The 15,753-nt window shown below is 43.0% G+C and overlaps 1 protein-coding gene across 2 annotated transcripts in view; it reads right to left on the bottom strand.

The window, feature by feature from the left end:
• Window positions 1-15,753, bottom strand: part of TTLL11 (tubulin tyrosine ligase like 11) — a 64,744-nt gene that overhangs the window by 22,852 nt on the left and 26,139 nt on the right. For both annotated transcript variants that reach the window (XM_069747385.1, XM_069747384.1), the window contains exons 4-5: window positions 240-815; window positions 76-171 (exon numbers count right to left, since the gene is read on the bottom strand). In XM_069747385.1, coding sequence (XP_069603486.1) covers window positions 76-171; window positions 240-815 — 672 coding nt within the window. The remainder of the gene's footprint in view (window positions 1-75; window positions 172-239; window positions 816-15,753) is intronic.

Below are 15,753 nucleotides of genomic sequence, written 5' to 3'. Positions count from 1 at the left end.
GACACTGTGAGGGGTTTGACATGGAATATACATGGAGGGGGAGAGGGCGACACTAAATACACACGGGGGGCTGACCTCCTGCTCATGCTCGATCTTCATGCTGGGGTTGGCATTCACCTCCAATAACACTGGCTTCAGGTTCTTTAGCAGCAGAACGTCAAACCCTAAAATCTTTGGTGAGGAAAAAGAATCAGGAGAGTCAGATCCAGGAAAAGAGGAACAGAAATAGGGGTCCTTACCTGGAAACAGGAGGGACCAGGCTTCCCTGCGGGGATGTCCAACTGGTGGTACACCTTCAGCTCTGGGAGGAGGCTAATGACAGTCTTGATGACCAGTGCCGTGATGTCAGACCAGACCTTCCTGATGTCCATTCCTTTTGCCAGGAGTCGGCAAAGCACGCTGGAGACGGTTCTCTTGCTGCCAGTGTGCGCACTGTCAGAGTGGATGAAGTTGCCGCTGTGGATGTTGAGGGAGTAGTTGGTGAGGTGCATGTAGGAGCGGTGCAGGTTCTTATGGGTCGGCTGCTGGTACGGCTCCGTACAGAAGCGTGACAGTCCGTCGTGGGATATGTAAATCTCCAGCGGCTCTAGAGAAGTCAGCACCACATAAAGGCGCATGTCAAACTTCAGCTTGTCTACGAGCAGGGGCTTCCTGACGTACTCCTGCACCACCGCTGGCCGGCTCTGGAGACCACCGACACCACGCACCTCACAGGGGTCCTTAATGAGGTAGATGCCGTCCCCCTGACACCCACCATCCGGCTTCACTATAAAGATCGGTTTCCAGGAAGGATTACTGTCCCTCGCCATGCGAACCTGAGAAAGAGTGGTCCCACATCACCCCAAAATCTAACAAATCCGTACACAGGCAGTACAAGGTATACAACTCCATATCCAGGAGAATAAATAGCATACTGGACAGTGCGGAGTATACAGCACCTCGTCCATGTGAGTATATAGTATACAGGAGTATATCATACAGAGCAGGGTATACAGCACCTCGACCATGTGAGTATACAGTATACAGGAGTAGATCATACAGTACGGGGTATACAGCACCTCGTCCATGTGAGTATATAGTATATAGGGGTATATCATACAGTGCAGGGTATACAGCATCTCGTCCATGTGAGTATATAGTATATAGGGGTATATCATACAGTGCAGGGTATACAGCACCTCGTTCATGTGAGTATATAGTATATAGGGGTATATCATACAGTGCAGGGTATACAGCACCTCGTCCATGTGAGTATATAGTATATAGGGGTATATCATACAGTGCAGGGTATACAGCATCTCGTCCATGTGAGTATATAGTATATAGGGGTATATCATACAGTGCAGGGTATACAGCACCTCGTTCATGTGAGTATATAGTATATAGGGGTATATCATACAGTGCAGGGTATACAGCACGTCGTTCATGTGAGTATATAGTATATAGGGTTATATCATACAGTGCAGGGTATACAGCACCTCGTCCATGTGAGTATATAATATATAGGGGTATATCATACAGTGCAGGGTATACAGCATCTCGTCCATGTGAGTATATAGTATATAGGGGTATATCATACAGTGCGGAGTATACAGCACCTCGTCCATGTGAGTATATAATATATAGGGGTATATCATACAGTGCAGGGTATACAGCATCGCGTCCATGTGAGTATATAGGGGTATATCATACAGTGCGGAGTATACAGCACCTCGTCCATGTGAGTATATAATATATAGGGGTATATCATACAGTGCAGGGTATACAGCATCTCGTCCATGTGAGTATATAGTATATAGGGGTATATCATACAGTGCAGGGTATACAGCACGTCGTCCATGTGAATATATAGTATACAGGAATATATCATACAGTGCAGGGTATACAGCACCTCGTCCATGTGAGTATATAGTATATAGGGGTATATCATACAGTGCAGGGTATACAGCACGTCGTCCATGTGAATATATAGTATACAGGAATATATCATACAGTGCAGGGTATACAGCATCTCGTCCATGTGAGTATATAGTATATAGGGGTATATCATACAGTGCAGGGTATACAGCACCTCGTTCATGTGAGTATATAGTATATAGGGGTATATCATACAGTGCAGGGTATACAGCACCTCGTTCATGTGAGTACATAGTATATAGGGGTATATCATACAGTGCAGGGTATACAGCACGTCGCTCATGTGAGTATATAGGGTTATATCATACAGTGCGGAGTATACAGCACCTCGTCCATGTGAGTATATAATATATAGGGGTATATCATACAGTGCAGGGTATACAGCATCTCGTCCATGTGAGTATATAGTATATAGGGGTATATCATACAGTGCAGGGTATACAGCATCTCGTCCATGTGAGTATATAGTATACAGGAATATATCATACAGTGCAGGGTATACAGCACCTCGTCCATGTGAGTATATAGTATATAGGGGTATATCATACAGTGCAGGGTATACAGCATCTCGTCCATGTGAGTATATAGTATATAGGGGTATATCATATAGTGCAGGGTATATAGCACGTCGTCCATGTGAATATATAGTATACAGGAATATATCATACAGTGCAGGGTATACAGCACCTCGTCCATGTGAGTATATAGTATATAGGGGTATATCATACAGTGCAGGGTATATAGCACGTCGTCCATGTGAATATATAGTATACAGGAATATATCATACAGTGCAGGGTGCAGGGTGCAGTGCAGAGGACGAAACCCACTTCCTGCTACACTGCTCCAAATACTCAGCAGTGAGGGACACTCACTTCAGGAGACTCTCACATCTCTTCCCAGACTTCATCACCATGAAGGAGGAAGAGAAAACATATATCTTGCTGGGAGAAGAAGAGAGAGCAGTGGAGATAGCAGCACGGTATGTGAGCGAATGTCATAGACTGCGAGAAAGAGAACTATGATGCCATGGACTATAGCCCCCAACCTGGACCTGCCCCATCCACCTCCCCTATGCCATGGACTATAGCCCCCAACCTGGATCTGCCCCATCCACCTCCCCCCACAGCTCCTACCCAACATCCCCTCAGTCCCTATCCCTATTGCCTCTATACACTTGCTTTGGCAAAACTGATGTGTATTTGGTCCTGCCAATAAAGCTTCTTTGAATCTTGAATCTTGAATCAGTGCAGGGTATACAGCACCTCGTCCATGTGAGTATATAGTATATAGGGGTATATCATACAGTGCAGGGTATACAGCATCTCGTCCATGTGAGTATATAGTATATAGGGGTATATCATATAGTGCAGGGTATACAGCACCTCGTTCATGTGAGTATATAGTATATAGGGGTATATCATACAGTGCAGGGTATACAGCACCTCGTTCATGTGAGTATATAGTATATAGGGTTATATCATACAGTGTGGAGTATACAGCACCTCGTCCATGTGAGTATATAATATATAGGGGTATATCATACAGTGCAGGGTATACAGCATCTCGTCCATGTGAGTATATAGTATATAGGGGTATATCATACAGTACGGGGTATACAGCACTTCGTTCATGTGAGTATATAGTATATAGGGGTATATCATACAGTGCAGGGTATACAGCACCTCGTTCATGTGAGTATATAGTATATAGGGGTATATCATATAGTGCAGGGTATACAGCATCTCGTCCATGTGAGTATATAGTATATAGGGGTATATCATACAGTGCAGGGTATACAGCATCTCGTCCATGTGAGTATATAGTATATAGGGGTATATCATATAGTGCAGGGTATACAGCACCTCGTTCATGTGAGTATATAGTATATAGGGGTATATCATATAGTGCAGGGTATACAGCACCTCGTCCATGTGAGTATATAGTATATACAGGTCCTTCTCAAAAAATTAGCATATAGTGTTAAATTTCATTATTTACCATAATGTAATGATTACAATTAAACTTTCATATATTATAGATTCATTATCCACCAACTGAAATTTGTCAGGTCTTTTATTGTTTTAATAATGATGATTTTGGCATACAACTCCTGATAACCCAAAAAACCTGTCTCAATAAATTAGCATATCAAGAAAAGGTTCTCTAAACGACCTATTACCCTAATCTTCTGAATCAACTAATTAACTCTAAACACACGCAAAAGATACCTGAGGCTTTTATAAACTCCCTGCCTGGTTCATTACTCAAAACCCCCATCATGGGTAAGACTAGCGACCTGACAGATGTCAAGAAGGCCATCATTGACACCCTCAAGCAAGAGGGTAAGACCCAGAAAGAAATTTCTCAACAAATAGGCTGTTCCCAGAGTGCTGTATCAAGGCACCTCAATGGTAAGTCTGTTGGAAGGAAACAATGTGGCAGAAAACGCTGTACAACGAGAAGAGGAGACCGGACCCTGAGGAAGATTGTGGAGAAGGACCGATTCCAGACCTTGGGGAACCTGAGGAAGCAGTGGACTGAGTCTGATGTGGAAACATCCAGAGCCACCGTGCACAGGCGTGTGCAGGAAATGGGCTACAGGTGCCGCATTCCCCAGGTAAAGCCACTTTTGAGCTACAGAGAAGCAGCACTGGACTGTTGCTAAGTGGTCCCAAGTACTTTTTTCTGATGAAAGCTAATTTTGCATGTCATTCGGAAATCAAGGTGCCAGAGTCTGGAGGAAGACTGGGGAGAAGGAAATGCCAAAATGCCTGAAGTCCAGTGTCAAGTACCCACAGTCAGTGATGGTGTGGGGTGCCATGTCAGCTGCTGGTGTTGGTCCACTGTGTTTCATCAAGGGCAGGGTCAATGCAGCTAGCTATCAGGAGATTTTGGAGCACTTCATGCTTCCATCGGCTGAAATGCTTTATGGAGATGAAGATTTCATTTTTCAGCACGACCTGGCACCTGCTCACAGTGCCAAAACCACTGGTAAATGGTTTACTGACCATGGTATTACTGTGCTCAATTGGCCTGCCAACTCTCCTGACCTGAACCCCATAGAGAATCTGTGGGATATTGTGAAGAGAAAGTTGAGAGACGCAAGACCCAACACTCTGGATGAGCTTAAGGCCGCTATTGAAGCATCCTGGGCCTCCATAACATCTCAGCAGTGTCACAGGCTGATTGCCTCCATGCCACGCCGCATTGAAGCAGTCATTTCTGCCAAAGGATTCCCGACCAAGTATTGAGTGCATAACTGAACATTATTATTTGATGGTTTTTTTGTTTGTTATTAAAAAACACTTTTATTTGATTGGATGGGTGAAATATGCTAATTTATTGAGACAGGTTTTTTGGGTTATCAGGAGTTGTATGCCAAAATCATCAGTATTAAAACAATAAAAGACCTGACAAATTTCAGTTGGTGGATAATGAATCTATAATATATGAAAGTTTAATTGTAATCATTACATTATGGTAAATAATGAAATTTAACACTATATGCTAATTTTTTGAGAAGGACCTGTAGATTCAAGATTCAAAGAAGCTTTATTGGCAGGACCAAATACACATCAGTTTTGCCAAAGCAAGTGTATAGAGGCAATAGGGATAGGGACTGAGGGGATGTTGGGTAGGAGCTGTGGGGGGAGGTGGATGGGGCAGATCCAGGTTGGGGGCTATAGTCCATGGCATAGGGGAGGTGGATGGGGCAGATCCAGGTTGGGGGCTATAGTCCATGGCATAGGGGAGGTGGATGGGGCAGGTTCAGGTTGGGGGCTATAGTCCATGGCATAGGGGAGGTGGATGGGGCAGGTCCATTGTGGGGGCTATAGTCCATGGCATAGGGGAGGTGGATGGGGCAGGTTCAGGTTGGGGGCTATAGTCCATGGCATAGGGGAGGTGGATGGGGCAGGTCCATTGTGGGGGCTATAGTCCATGGCATAGGGGAGGTGGATGGGGCAGATCCAGGTTGGGGGCTATAGTCCATGGCATCATAGTTCTCTTTCTCGCAGTCTATGGCATTCGCTCACATACCGCGCTGCTATCTCCACCGCTCTCTCTTCTTCTCCCAGCAAGATATATGTTTTCTCTTCCTCCTTCATGGTGATGAAGTCTGGGAAGAGATGTGAGAGTCTCCTGAAGTGAGTGTCCCTCACTGCTGAGTATTTGGAGCAGTGTAGCAGGAGGGGTATATCATACAGTGCAGGGTATACAGTATCTCGTCCATGTGAGTATATAGTATATAGGGGTATATCATATAGTGCAGGGTATACAGCACCTCGTTCATGTGAGTATATAGTATATAGGGGTATATCATACAGTGCGGAGTATACAGCACCTCGTCCATGTGAGTATATAATATATAGGGGTATATCATACAGTGCAGGGTATACAGCACCTCGTCCATGTGAGTATATAGTATATAGGGGTATATCATACAGTACGGGGTATACAGCACCTCGTTCATGTGAGTATATAGTATAGAGGAGTATATCATACAATGCGGAGTATACAGCACCTCATCCATGTGAGTATATAGTATACAGGAATATATCATACAGTGCAGGGTATACAGCACCTCGTCCATGTGAGTATACAGTATACAGGAGTAGATCATACAGTGCAGGGTATACAGCATCTCGTCCTTGTGAGTATATAGTATATAGGGGTATATCATACAGTGCAGGGTATACAGCATCTCGTTCATGTGAGTATATAGTATATAGGGGTATATCATATAGTGCAGGGTATACAGCACCTCGTTCATGTGAGTATATAGTATATAGGGGTATATCATACAGTGCGGAGTATACAGCACCTCGTCCATGTGAGTATATAATATATAGGGGTATATCATACAGTGCAGGGTATACAGCACCTCGTCCATGTGAGTATATAGTATATAGGGGTATATCATACAGTACGGGGTATACAGCACCTCGTTCATGTGAGTATATAGTATAGAGGAGTATATCATACAATGCGGAGTATACAGCACCTCATCCATGTGAGTATATAGTATACAGGAATATATCATACAGTGCAGGGTATACAGCACCTCGTCCATGTGAGTATACAGTATACAGGAGTAGATCATACAGTGCAGGGTATACAGCATCTCGTCCATGTGAGTATATAGTATATAGGGGTATATCATACAGTGCAGGGTATACAGCATCTCGTTCATGTGAGTATATAGTATATAGAGGTATATCATACAGTGCAGGGTATACAGCACCTCGTTCATGTGAGTATATAGTATATAAGGGTATATCATACAGTACGGGGTATACAGCACTTCGTTCATGTGAGTATATAGTATATAGGGTTATATCATACAGTGCGGAGTATACAGCACCTCGTCCATGCGAGTATATAATATATAGGGGTATATCATACAGTGCAGGGTATACAGCATCTCGTCCATGTGAGTATATAGTATATAGGGGTATATCATATAGTGCAGGGTATACAGCACCTCGTTCATGTGAGTATATAGTATATAGGGGTATATCATACAGTGCAGGGTATACAGCACCTCGTTCATGTGAGTATATAGTATATAGGGTTATATCATACAGTGCGGAGTATACAGTACCTCGTCCATGTGAGTATATAATATATAGGGGTATATCATACAGTGCAGGGTATACAGCATCTCGTCCATGTGAGTATATAGTATATAGGGGTATATCATACAGTACGGGGTATACAGCACTTCGTTCATGTGAGTATATAGTATATAGGGGTATATCATACAGTGCAGGGTATACAGCACCTCGTTCATGTGAGTATATAGTATATAGGGGTATATCATACAGTGCAGGGTATACAGCACGTCGTTCATGTGAGTATATAGGGTTATATCATACAGTGCGGAGTATACAGCACCTCGTCCATGTGAGTATATAATATATAGGGGTATATCATACAGTGCAGGGTATACAGCATCTCGTCCATGTGAGTATATAGTATATAGGGGTATATCATACAGTGCAGGGTATACAGCATCTCGTCCATGTGAGTATATAGTATATAGGGGTATATCATACAGTGCAGGGTATACAGCACGTCGTCCATGTGAATATATAGTATACAGGAATATATCATACAGTGCAGGGTATACAGCACCTCGTCCATGTGAGTATATAGGGGTATATCATACAGTGCAGGGTATACAGCATCTCGTCCATGTGAGTATATAGTATATAGGGGTATATCATAGTGCAGGGTATACAGCACCTCGTTCATGTGAGTATATAGTATATAGGGGTATATCATACAGTGCAGGGTATACAGCACCACGTTCATGTGAGTATATAGTATATAGGGTTATATCATACAGTGCGGAGTATACAGCACCTCGTCCATGTGAGTATATAATATATAGGGGTATATCATACAGTGCAGGGTATACAGCACCTCGTCCATGTGAGTATTTAGTATACAGGAATATATCATACAGTGCAGGGTATACAGCACCTCGTCCATGTGAGTATATAGTATATAGGGGCATATCATAGTGCAGGGTATACAGCACCTCGTTCATGTGAGTATATAGTATATAGGGGTATATCATACAGTGCAGGGTATACAGCACGTCGTTCATGTGAGTATATAGGGTTATATCATACAGTGCGGAGTATACAGCACCTCGTCCATGTGAGTATATAATATATAGGGGTATATCATACAGTGCAGGGTATACAGCACCTCGTCCATGTGAGTATATAGTATATAGGGGTATATCATACAGTGCAGGGTATACAGCACCTCGTCCATGTGAGTATATAGTATATAGGGGTATATCATACAGTGCAGGGTATACAGCACCTCGTCCATGTGAGTATATAGTATACAGGAATATATCATACAGTGCGGAGTATACAGCACCTCGTCCATGTGAGTATACAGTATACAGGAGTAGATCATACAGTGCAGGGTATACAGCATCTCGTCCATGTGAGTATATAGTATATAGGGGTATATCATACAGTGCAGGGTATACAGCACCTCGTTCATGTGAGTATATAGTATATAGGGTTATATCATACAGTGCGGAGTATACAGCACCTCGTCCATGTGAGTATATAATATATAGGGGTATATCATACAGTGCAGGGTATACAGCACCTCGTCCATGTGAGTATATAGTATACAGGAATATATCATACAGTGCGGAGTATACAGCACCTCGTCCATGTGAGTATATAATATATAGGGGTATATCATACAGTACGGGGTATACAGCACCTCGTCCATGTGAGTATATAGTATATAGGAATATATCATACAGTGCGGAGTATACAGCACCTCGACCATGTGAGTATACAGTATACAGGAGTAGATCACACAGTGCAGGGTATACAGCACCTCGTTCATGTGAGTATATAGTATATAGGGTTATATCATACAGTGCGGAGTATACAGCACCTCGTCCATGTGAGTATATAATATATAGGGGTATATCATACAGTGCAGGGTATACAGCACCTCGTCCATGTGAGTATATAGTATATAGGGGTATATCATATAGTGCAGGGTATACAGCACCTCGTTCATGTGAGTATATAGTATATAGGGGTATATCATACAGTGCAGGGTATACAGCACCTCGTTCATGTGAGTATATAGTATATAGGGTTATATCATACAGTGCGGAGTATACAGCACCTCGTCCATGTGAGTATATAATATATAGGGGTATATCATACAGTGCAGGGTATACAGCATCTCGTCCATGTGAGTATATAGTATATAGGGGTATATCATACAGTACGGGGTATACAGCACTTCGTTCATGTGAGTATATAGTATATAGGGGTATATCATACAGTGCAGGGTATACAGCACCTCGTTCATGTGAGTATATAGTATATAGGGTTATATCATACAGTGCGGAGTATACAGCACCTCGTTCATGTGAGTATATAGTATATAGGGGTATATCATACAGTGCAGGGTATACAGCACGTCGTTCATGTGAGTATATAGGGTTATATCATACAGTGCGGAGTATACAGCACCTCGTCCATGTGAGTATATAATATATAGGGGTATATCATACAGTGCAGGGTATACAGCATCTCGTCCATGTGAGTATATAGTATATAGGGGTATATCATACAGTGCAGGGTATACAGCACGTCGTCCATGTGAATATATAGTATACAGGAATATATCATACAGTGCAGGGTATACAGCACCTCGTCCATGTGAGTATATAGTATATAGGGGTATATCATACAGTGCAGGGTATACAGCATCTCGTCCATGTGAGTATATAGTATATAGGGGTATATCATAGTGCAGGGTATACAGCACCTCGTTCATGTGAGTATATAGTATATAGGGGTATATCATACAGTGCAGGGTATACAGCACCTCGTTCATGTGAGTATATAGTATACAGGAATATATCATACAGTGCGGAGTATACAGCACCTCGTCCATGTGAGTATATAATATATAGGGGTATATCATAGTGCAGGGTATACAGCACCTTGTCCATGTGAGTATATAGTATATAGGGTTATATCATACAGTGCGGAGTATACAGCACCTCGTCCATGTGAGTATATAGTATACAGGAGTATATCATACAGTGCAGGGTATACAGCATCTCGTCCATGTGAGTATATAGTATATAGGGGTATATCATACAGTACGGGGTATACAGCACCTCGTCCATGTGAGTATATAGTATATAGGGGTATATCATACAGTGCGGAGTATACAGCACCTCGACCATGTGAGTATATAGTATATAGGGGTATATCATACAGTGCGGAGTATACAGCACCTCGTCCATGTGAGTATATAGTATATAGGGGTATATCATACAGTGCGGAGTATACAGCACCTCGACCATGTGAGTATACAGTATACAGGAGTAGATCATACAGTGCATGGTATACAGCACCTCGTTCATGTGAGTATATAGTATATAGGAGTATATCATACAGTGCGGAGTATACAGCACCTCATCTATGTGAGTATATAGAATACAAAACTCCCAGATACATATTGTGAGCGCACGAGGTCTGGCAGTAAATACGCCAAAAGACCCCGACCTCACCAAATCAGCTCAAAACAAACCATGCCAAAAGGAGAGCAATTCAGAGCAATGATTTATAAAACAAACTTTAATTGCCATAAATAATACAAAAACATATATCAAAATATTACATTATCTAATGACTAGAGCACAGGATGAATGTCCCAGGAATGCTGGAAAAGCGCCCATCCCCCCACTCCCCCAGATGTAAATACCTTTGTAATGGTATGCATAAGAAAAAGCACTTACACTATCCAACCAAGGTCACCCCAAAGCAGTGGGATTCTATAGTAATGCCATTAAGTATGGTGGTGGAAAAAGGGTGCTAGCACTTACCACTACACAGAGGTAGGGGGGGCGGTTGGGCGATGGTCCCCAACGCACGTTTCGTGGCCACCAGTGCCACTTACTCAGGGGGATAACCATGTACTGCCTAACAGGACCTTAAAATAGCCCTTGGCCCCGGTCACATGGTACACAGCAGCCAATCACAGTGGCGCCATCGGCACATGTGCACTGTGTCCGGCAAGTCCCAGCAGTGGAACTCAGCGTCAGACCAGGTGCGCACGCCCAGGGCAAAGAAAAAATGTCCAGAGCGCACACACCAAGCCCTAAGACGCCGGTCCACACAGGGACAGGACGAATCACAGCGCAATGCGCACGGCCACTGGTGAGGGAAGATACTAAAAGTGCACAATATAAGTATAAAAGCTACTCCCTCCACATCCACTACTCATAGCTACTACCAATACAGGACAATTGGGGACCCATCAAAAATACAGCTCACAATAAAAACCGGTAAATGAACAAATATACAAAGTGGAACTAAACCGTTTTCTATACATCGGCATCACATTATAGTGGAAAAAGTGCATCGCTTCAGTTTAACATTCTTCATAGTAAGAACATTTGTCCCATTCTCTCTGAAGCAGATGTCTTGATGAGTCCACTTTGCCCCGATTTGGATGGTATCCACGCTGGTTACTTGAACGGAGCCAAGGACATATTCAAAAGGCATACCTTAACCCCTCTGTGACCTTAGACGTACTATCCCGTCGAGGTGCCCTGGGCTTATCTGACCCTGGACGGGATAGTACGTCCAGCGCGATCGGCGGCGCTCACGGGGGGAGCGCCGCCGATCGCGGCCGGGTGTCAGCTGCTTATCGCAGCTGACATCCGGCACTATGTGCCAGGAGCGGTCACGGACCGCCCCCGGCACATTAACCCCTGGCACACCGCGATCAAACATGATCGCGATGTGCCGGCGGTGCAGGGAAGCACCGCGCAGGGAGGGGGCTCCCTGCGGGCTTCCCTGAGCCCCCCGCAGCAACGCGATGTGATCGCGTTGCTGCGAGGGTCTCCTCACCTCCCTCCCTGCTCGAGCCCCGGATCCAAGATGGCCGCGGATCCGGGTCCTGCAGGGAGGGAGGTGGCTTCACAGAGCCTGCTCAGAGCAGGCACTGTGAAGGCTGCAGCGCTGCATGTCAGATCAGTGATCTGACAGAGTGCTGTGCAAACTGTCAGATCACTGATCTGTGATGTCCCCACCTGGGACAAAGTAAAAAAGTTAAAAAAAAAAATTTCCAAATGTGTAAAAAAAAATTAAAAAAAAAATTCCAAAATAATGAAAAAAAAATATATATTATTCCCATAAATACATTTCTTCATCTAAATAAAAAAAAAAAACCCAATAAAAGTACACATATTTAGTATCGCCGTGTCCGTAATGACCCGACCTATAAAACTGGCCCACTAGTTAACCCCTTCAGTAAACACCGTAAGAAAAAAAAAAAAAAAAAAACGAGGCAAAAAACGCTTTATTATCATACCGCCGAACAAAAAGTGGAATAACACGCGATCAAAAGGACAGATATAAATAACCATGGTACCGCTGAAAACGTCATATTGTCCCACAAAAAAAGAGCCGCCACACAGCATCATCAGCAAAAAAATAAAAAAGTTATAGTCCTGAGAATAAAGCGATGCAAAAATAATTATTTTCTCTGTAAAATAGTTTTTATTGTATAAAAGCGCCAAACCATAAAAAAATGATATAAATGAGGTATCGCTGTAATCGTACTGACCCGAAGAATAAAACTGATTTATCAATTTTACCAAACGCGGAACGGTATAAACGCCTCCCCCAATAGAAATTCATGAATAGCTGGTTTTTGGTCATTCTTCCTCACAAAAATCGGAATAAAAAGCGATCAAAAAATGTCACGTGCCCGAAAATGTTTTCAATAAAAACGTCAACTCGTCCCGCAAAAAACAAGACCTCACATGACTCTGTGTACCAAAATATGGAAAAATTATAGCTCTCAAAATGTGGTATTGCAAAAAATATTTTTTGCACTAAAAAGGGTCTTTCAGTGTGTGACGGCTGCCAATCATAAAAATCCGCTAAAAAACTCGCTATAAAAGTAAATCAAACCCCCCTTCATCACCCCCTTAGTTAGGGAAAAATAAAAAAAAATGTATTTATTTCCATTTTCCCATTAGGGCTAGGGTTAGGGTTAGGGCTAGGGTTAGGGCTAGGGTTAGGGCTAGGGTTAGGGTTAGGGCTAGGGTTAGGACTAGGGCTAGGGCTAGGGTTAGGGCTAGAGTTAGGGCTAGGGTTAGGGCTAGGGTTAGGGTTAGGGCTAGAGTTAGGGCTAGGGTTAGGGCTAGGGTTAGGGCTAGGGTTAGGGCCAGGGTTAGGGCTAGGGTTAGGGCTAGGGTTAGGGTTGGGGCTACAGTTAGGGTTGGGGCTAAAGTTAGGGTTAGGGTTTAGATTACATTTACAGTTGGGAATAGGGTTGGGATTAGGGTTAGGGGTGTGTCAGGGTTAGAGGTGTGGTTAGGGTTACCGTTGGAATTAGGGTTAGGGGTGTGTTTAGATTAGGGTTTCAGTTATAATTGGGGGGTTTCCACTGTTTCGGCACATCAGGGGCTCTCAAAACACGACATGGCGTCCGATCTCAATTCCAGCCAATTCTGCGTTGAAAAAGTAAAACAGTGCTCCTTCCCTTCCGAGCTCTCCTGTGTGCCCAAACAGGGGTTTACCCTCACATATGGGGTATCAGCGTACTCAGGACAAATTGGACAACAACTTTTGTGGACCAATTTCTCCTGTTACCCTTGGGAAAATACAAAACTGGGGGCTAAAAAACAATTTTTGTGGGAAAACAAAAAGATTTTTTATTTTCACGGCTCTGCGTTATAAACTGTAGTGAAACACTTGGGGGTTCAAAGTTCTCACAACACATCTAGATAAGTTCATTGAGGGGTCTAGTTTCCAATATGGGGTCACTTGTGGGGGGTTTCTACTGTTTAGGTACATTAGGGGCTCTGCAAACGCAATGTGACACCTGCAGACCAATCCATCTAAGTCTGCATTCCAAATGATGCTCCTTCCCTTCCGAGAACTCCCATGCGCCCAAACGGTGGTTCCCCCCCACATATCGGGTATCAGCGTACTCAGGACAAATTGGACAACAACATTTAGGGTCCAATTTCTCCTGCTAACCTTGGAAAAATACAAAACTGGGGGCTAAAATATAATTTTTGTGGAAAAAAAAATATTTATTATTTGCACGGCTCTGCGTTATAAACTGTAGTGAAATACTTGGGGGTTCAAAGCTCTCACAACACATCAAGATGAGTTCCTTAGGGGGTCTACTTTCCAAAATGGTGTCACTTGTGGGGGGTTTCAATGTTTAGGCACATCAGTGGCTCTCCAAATGCAACATGGCGTCCCATCTCAATTTCTGTCAATTTTGCATTGAAAAGTCAAACGGCGCTCCTTCCCTTCCGAGCTCTCCCATCCGCCCAAACAGTGGTTTACTGCCACATATGGGGTATCAGCGTACTCAGGACAAATTGGACAACAACTTTTGAGGTCCAATTTCTTCTCTTACCCTTGGAAAAATAAAAAATTGGGGGCAAAAATATAATTTTTGTGAAAAAATATGATTTTTTATTTTTACGGTTCTGCATTATAAACTTCTGTGAAGCACTTGGTGGGTCAAAGTGCTCACCACACATCCAGATAAGTTCCTTAGGGGGTCTACTTTCCAAAATGGTGTCACTTGTGGGGGGTTTCAATGTTTAGGCACATCAGTGGCTCTCCAAACGCAACATGGCGTCCCATCTCAATTCCTGTCAATTTTGCATTGAAAAGTCAAACAGCGCTCCTTCCCTTCCGAGCTCTCCCATGCGCCCAAACAGTGGTTTACTGCCACATATGGGATATCAGCGTACTCAGGACAAATTGGACAACAACTTTTGGGGTCCATTTTCTCCTGTTACCCTTGGTAAAATAAAACAAATTGGAGCTGAAGTAAATTTTTTGTGTAAAAAAGTTAAATGTTCATTTTTATTTAAACATTCCAAAAATTCCTATTAAACACCTGAAGGGTTAATAAACTTCTTGAATGTGGTTTTGAGCACCTTGAGGGGTGCAGTTTTTAGAATGGTGTCACACTTGGGTATTTTCTATCATTTAGACCCCTCAAAATGACTTCAAATGAGATGTGGTCCCTAAAAAAAAATGGTGTTGTAAAAATGAGAAATTGCTGGTCAACTTTTAACCCTTATAACTCCCTAACAAAAAAAAAAATGTGGTTCCAAAATTATGCTGATGTAAAGGAGACATGTGGGAAATGTTACTTATTAAGTATTTTGTGTGACATATCTCTGTGATTTAATTGCATAAAAATTCAAAGTTTGAAAATTGCGAAATTTTCAAAATTTTCGCCAAATTTCCGTTTTTTTCACAAATAAACGCAGGTAC

This window comes from Ranitomeya imitator, chromosome 2 (genome assembly GCF_032444005.1).
Source record: "Ranitomeya imitator isolate aRanImi1 chromosome 2, aRanImi1.pri, whole genome shotgun sequence".
Lineage (NCBI taxonomy): Eukaryota > Metazoa > Chordata > Amphibia > Anura > Dendrobatidae > Ranitomeya > Ranitomeya imitator.
This window is presented reverse-complemented; position numbering and strand designations above follow the sequence as displayed.